At 31.2% G+C, this 13,280-nt stretch overlaps 2 protein-coding genes across 2 annotated transcripts; both read left to right on the top strand.

Moving 5' to 3' along the window:
* The first annotated feature begins 2,958 nt into the window (after positions 1 to 2,958).
* LOC129876441 (non-specific lipid-transfer protein 2) lies at positions 2,959 to 3,883 on the top strand. The gene is made up of 2 exons (XM_055951892.1): positions 2,959 to 3,348; positions 3,656 to 3,883. The coding sequence occupies exons 1-2, from the start codon at positions 3,014 to 3,016 to the stop codon at positions 3,663 to 3,665; spliced, it is 345 nt and encodes a 114-aa protein (XP_055807867.1). The 5' UTR covers positions 2,959 to 3,013; the 3' UTR covers positions 3,666 to 3,883.
* An 8,398-nt stretch (positions 3,884 to 12,281) lies between these two features.
* Positions 12,282 to 12,860, top strand: LOC129875601 (uncharacterized). Its single transcript, XM_055950894.1, has 2 exons — positions 12,282 to 12,478; positions 12,569 to 12,860. The coding sequence occupies exons 1-2, from the start codon at positions 12,282 to 12,284 to the stop codon at positions 12,858 to 12,860; spliced, it is 489 nt and encodes a 162-aa protein (XP_055806869.1).
* Positions 12,861 to 13,280: the final 420 nt, after the last annotated feature.

The following is a 13,280-nucleotide window of genomic DNA, read 5'->3' as shown; positions in this document are numbered from 1 at the left end:
TTTTATTGATTGATACGGTACACACGTGCAAAACACGTGTATATATATATATATATATATGTATATATATATATATATATATATATATATATATATATATATATATATATATATATATATATATATATATATATGTGTGTGTGTGTGTGTGTGTGTCCAGGAGGGAAGTAAAAACTATGTTCTCTCTCCTTTGTCTTAGTGATGAAATGGATATGCTAACAAGACTGAGAAATTTTTGTGTAAAATTAGTTACTTTTTTGTGTAAAATTAGTTACTTCTTCATCTAGTTTTATCTGTTTGCAATACTTTATTTGTTTTATTTGAAAAATCAAGAGTAATTTACTATATATGCTTTACGCTTATTGTCATTTGTGGTGTATTAATTACTTTCAATTTAATTTCTAACATTTGAAATGCCTTACAATAAGTCAATAATTAGTGACAGTAAGTAAAATTATCATTTTACTTATTTTTTAAAAATGTGTGTCAAATCATACGTAAATAAATAAACTTGAATGAAGATACCTCTTCCGTTCCATTTTACTTGTGACATTTGAATTTGACATATTAAATAAGAAAATAATGATTGATATAATTATTTTGTCACATTACCCTATTAATTAATGTTTAATATTAGGTCTTGAAAAATAAATTGAAAAATAAGTAATTTATGCTAAAGATAAAACATGAAAAAAAATTATATTTTTTTAATATATTAAAAATAACATATAAAAATAAAAATCTATTTTTAAAATAATAGACAAGTAAAATTGAACAAAAAAAATACTAAAAAATCTAAATACACTATAAGTAGATCGATTATCCTACGAAGTCGATAAGACTTAAAGTGGACTTAGGAGTCGTTTGGTTGGGAACTAGTTATTCCAAAATTAATTATTCTGAGATTAGCTATTTTGAGATCAGTTGTCCCATTATATATATGAGATAACTTATTCCATCACTATGGTATAAATGACGGTAGGGCTGTACAGGGCAAATCGATAAACCGCACCAAACCGACAAATCGAACCAAACCGGAAAAAAAATCCGACTAGTGATTTGGTTTGACTTGGTTTGATGTTTGAAAAAAACCCTGACCATTAAAGGGTTGGTTTGATTTTAACTAAAAAAAGTCAAACCGAACCCAAACTGATTCGATTATAGATATACTACTTTTAAATTATGTTATACATAAAAATATTTATTAAAATATAATTTATAAATATTTTTTAAAAAAAATTCATAATTTTTGTTTTCTTTCTTACATTTAGATTTGAGCTTGAAAAACCCATCTAAATAATATACAAAAAAACTCATCTTATAAAGTTATATTATAAAGTTAAAACTTCAAACAGTGTTCTGTCTCCATCTTATATGTTGATATTTTGTATTAGAACTCTTTTTAAGAAGCCTGCTCTGTGCTTTTTATTAGATACTATGAAAAATCCGAGAAACGCGAAAAAACCAAAAAAACTCAATAAACCTGAAAAACCAGAAAAAATCCAAAAAACTCGAGAAAATTTAATATCGAAAAACCCGACTTTTATTGGTTTGATTTGGTTTATAGATTTAATAACCCGACACAAATGGTTTAGTTTGGTTTGTAAAAAATCCAAACCAACTCGGTCCATATACACCCCTAAATGACGTATAAATTATCCTCAACTTGACAACCAAATACGACATCAAATATTTATTCCTGAATTATATTTTTCTCAAAATTATTTATTTTTATTTCTCACGCCCCCTTGATGTCAAACACACATCTCAAAAAGGGTTTTGCAGTCGGTGCCTAAAAACTAAAGGGAAATTAAGGTCGATATGGGGGTCATAATAAAGAATGGGGCTAAATAATGCTATCATGATTCATGAAAAAAAAAATGACTCATTTCCTTCGAAATTGGCCCACGTAGTTATGTTTGTTAAAAATATTTATTTTAAAATACTTTTTTTTTATTTTTACTTATTCATCTCATTGTTTTGAAATATTTAATAATAATTGTTCAATTTATAAAATCAATGAATAATTTATCATGATGTGTAAATTTTACCTTTGATATTAAATAATAATATTCATTGATGAATTGTATTTTAATAAGGGTGTTTGGTAAAAATACTCCTATCATTTATAATAATGGACAACTATTGTTAGATAAATAGAGTAGTTGTCAATTTAAACGATCAGGAGATAATTAATTTTTTTTTTTAAAATTTGTCTTTAGCATTAGCTATTCCAAGAGGCACATAAATAATAAAAAAAGTAATAAAAAATATATTAATCAAATTAAGCTTTTAATTAATTTTTCTTATAAATTGTGCAAATCTTTATCATAAAAGAAGAGAGTACGAGATTTTTCTCTTTTTTATTTTTGTTTTTGTTTTGCACATTCTATAAGAAAAATGTTTAATTAAAAGTAATTTGATTAAAATTATTCTTATTTATTACACTTGTGTTTTTAATATTCCTCTCTTTTACAGCACCTTAATATTTTTTTTATATTTTTTTATTAAGGATAAAAATAAAAATATACAATTAATCATATATATTTTTTAAATGAGAATTATTTTGAATCATATATTTTTAATAAAGATGACCAATACAATAAAATTCAGAATGGACCAGAGGGCGTGCCAAATAAAAATAAACCAATTGTTGGGGTCCGACACGAATTTAATTTTACCACTATTTATCAAGTCATATTTTATTTATAATTGGAAAGTACTAGCTCCCTCTTGAGTGAATTATTGTAATTTTTTTATTGTCCATATTAACCCCCACCCACGCCACCCCACCCCCACCCCCACACCCCACACCCCACACACGAGAGGTGAACACTCCTGTGCAATGTAAAAAAAGAATTTTTTAAAAAATATTAACTCCCAACTAATTTTCTCATTCCTCCATTAATTAATTTACTCCCAATTTCCTCTCTATAAATACCCTAAGTTCTCACTAGCTTTGCTTCCCACACTACTCACCTACTATTTCTTTCTTTACTCAATTTTTGTAACAATGGAAATGGTAGGCAAAATTGCATGCTTTGTTATTTTGTGCATGGTGGTGGTTGCACCCCATGCAGAGGCACTAACCTGCGGCCAGGTTACATCTGGCGTGGCTCCTTGCCTCCCTTATCTTACGGGCCGTGGCCCTCTAGGAGGCTGTTGTGGCGGAATCAAGGGTCTATTGGCTGCAGCCAAGACCCCAGCAGACCGAAAAACAGCATGCACTTGCCTAAAATCAGCCGCTAGTTCTATCAAGGGAATTGATGCGGGCAAAGCCGCTGGTCTCCCTAGAGCTTGTGGCGTAAACATCCCTTACAAGATTAGTCCCTCCACTGACTGCTCCAAGTACGTTTATTTGCCTTCTTCTCACTAGATCTATATTTCATGCATTATAAAATTTTTTTATAGTCTCAAAGTATATAACATTAATTTAATTTATATATGAAGATTGATAACGTAAAGGAATATAATAATTCTTGCTACCGTATTTTAAAAGTGAGTTAACATAATTATTTGGGGGATACAGAATGACAGATTTCTACACTATGTAGCTAGTAGTAAAATTATATGGTCTGACAGGTTACAAAATGATGCGTACTCGATCGCATACTATCAATTTGTTAATGTTAATTTAAATTGGTATTACATGCAGGGTCCAGTAAGGTTGATAAAACCTGAATTTTCCAAAGGCATAATTTGGTAGTAGACTTGAAGAGAAGAATAAGATGAATATATCCATCGAGTTTGATTCATCACAATATATGTTGCGTTGTCTCTTTCTTTTGTATTTGTGTCTGTTGGAGTACTTAATTACATGAATACTCCAGTCTTGTAATGAACCTTGGTGGTTCGATAATTAATGATACATGATATTCTACTATATTCTCTTTTTTTTTTGTCCTTTCTTACATTTTCTCATTTAACTCTTATTCATCGAATTTAAGATATTTGATTAAATTTTCTCAATTAACTCTTATTCATCGAATTTAAGATATTTGATTAAAAATGTAGTAATACTTTCTACTTCATCGTAGAAAAGTGACTAACTTACGCAAACTTTCCTATTTTGCGACACCAATTAACCAACTTGTTTTCCTACTGTGTCAGAAAAAAGTAAGAAAAGAAAAGAAAATACTTTCAACCACTTGAGCTTAATGTTCACGTTACAAAACTAGTGTTGAATAATGCATATTAATATTGAAGTCGGTACTGTTAATATTAATTAAATTGATATTAAATATTTTGAGATTATTTTTTATATATCGCTTGATTTGGTGTATTAAAATAATATGTATTACATAATTTTTAAAAAAATATATTTTTTTCATAAAAATATCTTTCATAAATAAGACAGAGGAGATGCGAAAAGGTTTGGAGGGACAATTATGCTTTTAAATACTAATGCAGGGACCACACCAATATGAGCATATTGACAATTGTTAGCTCTTATGATTCGAATAGACATTAATTTTCAAGCCCCGCTATTGTTCGCTATATTTAAATGAATTTGAGGTTGAATTATGTTTTTAATCCGCTCTTTTGATGCCAAGGTCGAAGAAAAAAATGAAATATGCGGTTTTGTTTTATATCTAAGAACCCTTTCTACATATTTTTACTACATTACGAAATATTGTATTGAGTTTGTAATGGCATTTTGGACGTTGCTAGTGAAACAACCCTTCTAGCTATATTTTCTAATTAGAGACCTAAAATCTAAACAAACTTAATATTTTTATTTTTATAAATGATTTCTTTAAATAAATTTTTTTCAATTATTAGTTTTAGGTAAGATTTTATCAATTCGACATCCTTTCACCCATACAATCATTATATAAATTGTTAACATAATTATATAGGTAATAAGTTGAAATTTCTTAGATAAAAACATGAGTTAGAATCATAAAATTGATTCAACAAGTTGATAACTTATATACCCACTTTAATATGCTTGTTGTAAGGTTAAAAAATCTACAAAAAATAAAAAAGAAAATTAAATTTATTCACTTTGTCCCATGCTTTTCGGCCATTGATTCTTATTTTTTATTAAACATTAGTCTAACTTATCAAAAATTTGAAGTATGAAAGGTTTGAAGAAAGAGAACACCAAAAAAAAAAGGTTAAAAGGACATAAATAGGGATGTATAAGCCAAATCGTCAAGTCAAATTAAACCGATGAGCCAAGTCAAATAAAAAAAATCGACTTGTGATTTGATTTGGTATTTAAAGAAAAAAAGTCAAATTTAACCTAAATCAAACCAACATATTATATATATATATATATATATATATATATATATATATATATATATATATATATATATATATATATATATATATATTAATAAAAAATTATTAATTATAATCTACTTTGTAAATATATCTTAAATTAATTTATGCTTTTCAATGTATAGATATATTATTTCAAATTTTGGCTTGTAAAAGTTTATAAATATTTTGTTGGGAAAATTACGGTATAGTTAGCTAGTTTACAATTCGCTACTAACATTTAACGTTAATTACGGTTCTAGTTTGTATAATTCGGACGTTTGTATAATTTGAAATTTATATAATATAATTTGTACAACTTTTGTATAATGTAATTTTGTATAATATAATTTGTATAACTGTTTAAAGTTAAGATGTTTGTGTTTGTATAAATTCGTTATTTCTAGTTTATACAAAAATAGTTCAATTATACAAACTCACCCATGAATAATACAATCCGCGAATTATATAAACGAGACAGCTTAAAGTATAGCTATAACCCATAAATATTCAAACTGTAACTAAAGAGCATAACTAAAATATTTATAATAGTTATATGTGAAATTTCTTCTATTTTGTTTTGTAATCGGTTTGACTGCAACCTTTAATCTTAAAAATGTAACATATTGAACATTCATATTTCAATGAAAGTATTATATACACGTGAATTTTTAAGTCTTTTTGAAGATTTGTGATTATTTAATGTTTACGTTCTACTCTATCTCACAGGTAATTCAAAATACATTTGATCTCTTTTTTAATAACCGCATAATTATTAGAAAAAATTTTAAAAAATTTAAAAAAATTGAAAGAACCGACTAAAATTGAAATTCAAAAAATCAACTTCATATTGATTTGATTTGGTTTATAGATTTAATAAACCGACAGAATTTATTTAGTTATTTTTTAGTGAAAAGCCAAACTAAATCGACCTATGTACACCCTTAAATAGAATAACGTAAGTGCTGTCGAACAGAATGTAAAAAGGCAAAATTATATTTTTTTATTCCTATTACTTGGAAAAGGTCAAAAATAATATAATTTTTTAAAAAAATTATATTTTTATTATAAATAATTTTTTTTCCAATGAAAAGATTAATACATAATTTAATTTCATAAAAATTTGGGGCCTCGAAAAATTGAGAGCTTAAGGCATATGCCTTATTATTTGAAGCATAGAACTAGCCTTGTACTAATACATGCATTAAAAAATCTTACATTGCTAATATTATAACTTTTCATCTATTAAAAATTCGTTTATTTATTATACATACTATAATCTCTAATAAAATGTATAACTAATATTCGCATTAGTTATATATAAATTAAAAAATATAATATTAAATAAGATATTTGTACTATATATATTTAGTCTTCAGTAATGTTCAATGCGCTCATTGATCAATGTCCATGCGTCCGCTATACAATTAGGGATCGCTTGTTAGAGTGTATAAGAATAGTGGTGAATATAATATATTAGTATACTGAATTAATAATATTTGTATTAGTTATGTTGAGATTATATTTTATGTAATGTTTAATTTGATGTATTAAAAATAGGATAAACAATGCAAATTTTGCTAGTTTAAATAAATAATTTGGACTCATGACTTTGTTTTTTTAAAAAAAATGAGTTTAAGGTGTAAAATTTATTTATTAGGATCATTGACTTTCTTTTAAAAAATGAGTTTAAGGTGTAAAGTTTATCTATTTAAATGAATTGACTTTGGATTCATTGACTTTCTTTTAAAAAACAATGAGTTTAAGGTGTAAGGTTTATTAATAATTTATAGATGATTAAATTTTTCCAGTGTTTAGTATAAATGCTTATTTCCAGCAACAAAAAAAGAAAGAGATAGTACACAAGTATCTATTCAACTATAACCGAAATTTTTAGGACATATTTAAATTAAATTAAGGTCCTATTATCCTTCTGAATTATTTTAAAGTGTAATAAACACACCTTAAAATCTATATAATCACTCACATGAAGGAAAATGTTTTACACTCGCCTCCACATCAGCATTATGTCAGATCTAAAAAAAATTATTCGATCAAAAAAAAAATTAAAATCTCGTCAGATCTTTAAAATATTTTTAAAAAAATATTATTTTTTTCAAATAAATGAATTTAATTTAAATTGTGCTCACCATATATTGCCTAAATTAAATCTCTAATATGCAAAAAAAAAATTGAATTTCATGTTAAGTGTTTGAGAAAAAAAGAAAAAGAAAAATTCTTCCAATATTATAAAAATTGATGAAATATTTGAAAAAAAATCACCGGCAATTTAAGTATGTTGTGAAAAAAATATTTATATTTCTAAAAATGACAAAATTGGGTTCTATTTCATAATGAAAAAAATTTAATTAAAAAGACATCAACTTAAGTTTTAATATTAACTACTTATGTGTATTAATTAATAATAAAAATTTCCAATTGAAAATGGACATGTGTCAAATTAGTCAGATTTTCTACTTTTTTTTTCATCTCTCACTTGCCTGAAAGAAAGTGAACACACTCTTTGTACCACCTCAGCACTGAAGGGTGTGTTTATAATACTTTATAATAATTCAGGGGGTAATGAAACCTTAGTTTAGTTTAGGTGTGTCCTAGCAATTTCGTTTGTAATTGAAGGGGTACTTGTGTATTATCCCAAAAAAATCATGAAAAAGTATAAAAAGTATTTCAGATTGTTTATAGAAATTCAAATATTATAATGGAATTTCTTGATTTGTTTTATTTTCAATAAATCTAAAGGAAATCAAATATTATTAATTTTTTAAAACTTAAATTATTCAAATCAAATTTTTAAATAAAATTAATTTATTAAAGCAATTTGATTTGATTTTCAATTGGAATAGATTTTTAACCAAACCTATCTAGCCTTATTTTTTAAGTTCATTGAAATTCCACATCAATTAATATGAGAATTGTGATAGAACATATATTTTAGGCATAATACTTAAATATGTCAGGAGCTGTGTCACGACTTCAATCCGTCGTGACTGGCACCACACTAACCCTTCAGTGGAGAACTATTTTTACATCCCAAGTTATCAAGACTTAATTATGAGATAAATAGTTAAAGATTTTTTGGAAGCAAAAATAAATCAAGACATAATACTGAGTTCCCATAAACTAAGCAAACAATCTAGACAACAAACTGAAATGCGGAAAATATCCTAGGAACTGAAAGTTGTCCGTACAAAACTCTAACAAAATATCAATATAAGGAAGGGGAAGCACTCCTAAAATGTAGTCATAAGACTAAAATAGTTCTTGAAGTCTTAGAACTGGAAAAAAGACTAGAATAAAGGAGAGTCCACGACAGCTTGAAATAAACAGTTCACTCTTGCACTCGAACAAGTCTCACTCTTCTAAACTGTTAAATCCCGCACTTTGGCCCATTCAAAAAAAAAGACTTGTAGCTTTTGGGCTTAACTAATAGTAATAAAAGAATTAAGGCCCAACACATGATATGGTCCAAGTCTTGGAAATTTAGTTCATTAATTAAATTGGCTCATCATCTATTTAGTATATATTGTCTTTAGAAGTTTCAAGACTCCAAAAGAGAGCTAAGTCATCTTCTAAGAGAAGAAGAGACCGAAACTAGAGGGAAAAAAAGGAAAAAAATTCCAAGTTCTTCAACTTTGATCCAAAAATCTTGTCTTCTTGAATTCTTGTCAAGTTTGAGGCTCTCTTCAATGTGGTATAATTAATTGAGCGAGAAAATTTTATTTGTGGCAAGTCGAAATTTAAAGAATAAGGTAAGAATTCTATCTTTTATGTTATGGAAGAAGTGTATGTGCTGTAGCTAGTAGAATTAAGTGAAAATCATGTAATTGTAATGTATGTGTGTGTGTGACCATGTGGGTGTGCAAGTGGGTGGGTGTGTGGCCATGTGGTGTGATGGTTCGGAGAAGAGGAATTGAACTTTATTTAGGTTGTTAGTTGTGTCGTTATGGCGGTTACGATGTAATTAATAGTTTCATGATTCGAGACAACCTCAAAATGGTTTATAAGTTGTTATAGGGAATTACGTGATTTTAGTACAGTTTATATGTAATTATGAAAGTAGAATTCTATTGTGGAAATTATTGCCATTCTTAACGAATTTGAAAGAAGGTAATGTGATTTGGTAGTTTCCTTGTGTTCGTAGAAGTTTTGGATGGATTATAGTTTGATGGAATTTTTGGTATATTGTATAGAATAATGTTAATTTCTTTTGAGTTATGTCTAAATGGTTTCAAATTAGTTAGTGAGTAAATATGAAATGTTGATATTAGTGGCAAGGTGTGAAGTTAGAGTAGAAATTATTGCTTTGTGTAACAAAAAGAAAGAAGAGAAAGAAGAAGAAGAAGACAGACTATTAATGTTACGATGTATTTTGTAGTGATTGTTGATGTTATCGATATTGTTGTGGTTGTTGTTGTTGATATTTCGGCCGAGTTAAATTCTCGGTAATGTTGAATTTATAGGGGAGGTGCTGCTTGAATTTATAGGGGAGGTGCTGCCCAAATTTTTGTAGGCAAGTAAAGAAAAAAAATAGAACTCTTAGAGGCTTATAATTTACATTTGATAATTGTGACCATTTGTAGATTTTGTAAGAAACGGAATTTGAGTTTGAGTGAGCGTAAGAATTGGATAAGGTATGTAAAGCTCCTCATTTTCTTCTTTTGCATATCCTAAGTGTAGTAGGTTGTAATTTGAGTCTCGGGAAAAAATCTAGTCATGAGAATCCGAGCTTATATTTCCTAGAAATCCATTTAGTGAAATTGAATTAAAAATTCATGTATGTTGAAAAGAAACGTGAAAATATCTGTAACTTCTACTTATAAGACCGGACAACAACCTTGATAGATGACTCCGTAGGGCCAACTGTTTGAAATTTATGTACGCCACCTCAGCTTGGCCGGAGGTGGGCCTACTAGCTCTGAAATTCACCTAGTTGTCCTATCTAGTTTATTCTGATATAACATAAAGAGATAACCTTTCCCTATGATTTTTCCTACAAAAACTAAAAATAAAATAATAATAATATCCTAATCATCCCCTTATGTTCTAATACCTATTTTGGGAATGCAAACATAATTTCAGAAATGTCTGATATATATGTGCTGCATTAGTTTCTCACTACTCCGCTCATGCATACTACTATGATATCGTTTGTCGAAACCCGGGCCGGCTTTGTAATCATGCGCTCTATAATATACTCTGCAGTATGATGTGTTACGGGTCCCGAGACCTTGCCATAGGGCCAGGTACTGTCTATGGTGACATGATGTGATATGGCATATGATATGTTCTGATGATATGTCATGCTGTGATGATATGATATATTCGGGGTTGGTACAGAGATTTGAAACCTCCCAGAGTATGATGTGTTGTGTCACCAGCGCCAGGGTGGTGACCATGTCCCTACGCCTTATACATGATTTTATTTGCATTATGTACATATATTTCCAGTATAAATTTTGATGTTCTGGTTTGGTATGTGCTCCTTGTACCCTTCCTTTCAGTTACGATTTATATTCCTTACACTTGTGTTTTACATACTTAGTACATATTTCATACTGACCCCCTTTATTCGGAGGCTGCATTTATGCCTGTAGGTACAGACATTCCGGATTTGTCGGTGTAGGCTGCACATCTTCTGCTACTACAGAGTACTCTATTAACTCAGAGCCGCATTTTGGTATATGTCTTTCTGATGTACACACTCTTATGTATTTGATCATTTGGGTACGACGGAGTCCTGTCCCGTCATATATTTTTGTTATACTTTGGTAGAGGCCTGTAGACATCGGTGTGGGTCATGGGTCGTGTATGCGTGTTTGTCTATGACTTGTGTCTTAATGCGATCCCTCATGTTATAACGGCCAAAATAGCCTATATGTTTGTATATATATGCACATATCCGACGATACGTATTCTGTCGCCCCTTTTGGTTTGATATAATATTTTCTGCACGCATGAACGCTTAAAAAACTTTGCCTTCTATTCTGAAAAAAATAATTTACTAAACCAGAATTCTCCTGTGATATGATGATTTAGTATGTAAGTTCGTTTGGGTGTCCAAATAGGGCATCAATCACGGCTCCGGAGTTGGGTCGTGACAAATGTGGTATCAGAGTGATTTGTCCTCGGAGTGTCTATAGGCCGTGTCTTGTAGAGTCCTTTTTATCATTGTGTTGTGCACCACATCTATAAACAGGAGGCTGCAGGACATTTAGGGTGTTACTTTTCTTTGAATCTTAGATCGTGCGCTAGAGTTGTGCTACTTGGATGAATTCCTTTTCTAATCGGCTGTTGTATTTTTCAGTGATGCCTCCAAAGAAGGCGATAGCGGCCAGAAGGGAAAAGCAGTGGTAGGATGGACGAGTTGGAGGCCGAGAGCTACCTAGGCTCATGCTTAGACTATGTTGGATATTATGCCCCAGTCAGAGGGGTCTTCTACACCACCACCGGAGGAGCCTGGAGCAGCTCCCTCATTAGTTCTAAAGGCTCCAGCGCCCGAGCCTCCAACTCCTCAGCCTGTGGCGGAGGATAGGGTGCTAAGGGAGGCTGTGCAGCTGCTAACGACGATAATAGCAGGTCAAGCTTGCAGACGTGGGCAGAGAGGTGATGATGATGACAGGCGTGATAGCTTGAGGGTCCGCGATTTTCTTACATGTAATCCTCTAGAGTTTTTTGGGTCTAAGCCCGAGAAGGGCCCCTGGGATTTTATTCGGCAGATACAGCTCTCATTGAGACTGGTCAGGGCTTCTGAGACAGAGTCTGTTGAGTTAGCTTCACACAGGTTATGGTATATTACAATTAATTGGTACGAGTCCTGGGAGCTGTCCAGGGATGAGTTTGTAGCTGCTTTCCTCAGCCACTTCTTGCCCCCGGAGCTGTAGTTGGCGAGAGTTGATAGATTTTTACAACTGAGGCAGCGAGGCAAGAGTGTTTGAGAGTACAACTTGGAGTTTGATTCTCTGGCCAAATATACACCTACTATTATAGCTTATATGGAGGACAGGATGCATCGGTATGTGATAGGGTTTGATCGTTATTTGGTTGATAGCTGTATGGCGATGGCATCTCAGGTCGGCATGGATATTGGCCGACTACAGGCCTATGTGCAGGGAATGGAGGACCGGCACAGGGGAGATCATTCTGGTATAGATCGTGATAGGAGGCCGCCTAAGAGGTCCAGATTAGCGAGGTATTCTGGAGATTTCTAAGGCGGGCAGCCTCAACAGTAGTTTGGTAGATATCTTCCTCCGTTAAGCTGGAGTACGCAGTCCGCCATCAGACGACTTGATGGAGTAGGGCCATCTGGGGTCGACCAGAGTTCTAGAGCATCAGGTCCACAGACGAGCAGAGGTTCTGGTCAGTCCAGGCCCCTTATACCTCGGTGTTCTTATTGTGGGAGATCACATCTTGGAGAGTGCTACCGAGCAACAGGAGCCTGCTTTTCTTGCGGCTGTCAAGGCCATATCATGCGAGATTGTCCATTGGCGAGTGATATAGGTGGCGCAGTTCAGCCGACAGGATCAGCTGCTGGTTTGTCGTCTACCCCTCCAGCTGCACTTTCTATGGGATGAGGTATGCCGATAATGGCGGGCCTTGGTCGAGGCCATGGCAGGATTTTCTCTGGATCTATATATGCATTGATTGATCCAAGATCTACTTTGTCATATATCTCTCCACTCGTTGCTGGAAAAATTGGGATAACTCCCGAACCTATATAGCCATTTGAAGTAGCTACACCAGTTGGGGATTTTATTATAGCTAGGCAGGTATATAAGGATTGTTCTATGATTATATGTGATCGTTGCACTAAAGTTGACTTGGTGAAATTAGATATGATAGAATTTGATGTTATTATGGGCATGGACTGGTTGTCTTTCTGTTATGCTAATGTTGATTGCTGGAAAAAGGTAATTCGATTTCAATTTCCAAGGGAATCAGTGGTAGAGTGGATAGTGAGCACAACATCGCCGAGGGGTAAGTATATTTCATAC

This window comes from Solanum dulcamara, chromosome 12, assembly GCF_947179165.1.
Source record: "Solanum dulcamara chromosome 12, daSolDulc1.2, whole genome shotgun sequence".
Lineage (NCBI taxonomy): Eukaryota > Viridiplantae > Streptophyta > Magnoliopsida > Solanales > Solanaceae > Solanum > Solanum dulcamara.
This window is presented reverse-complemented; position numbering and strand designations above follow the sequence as displayed.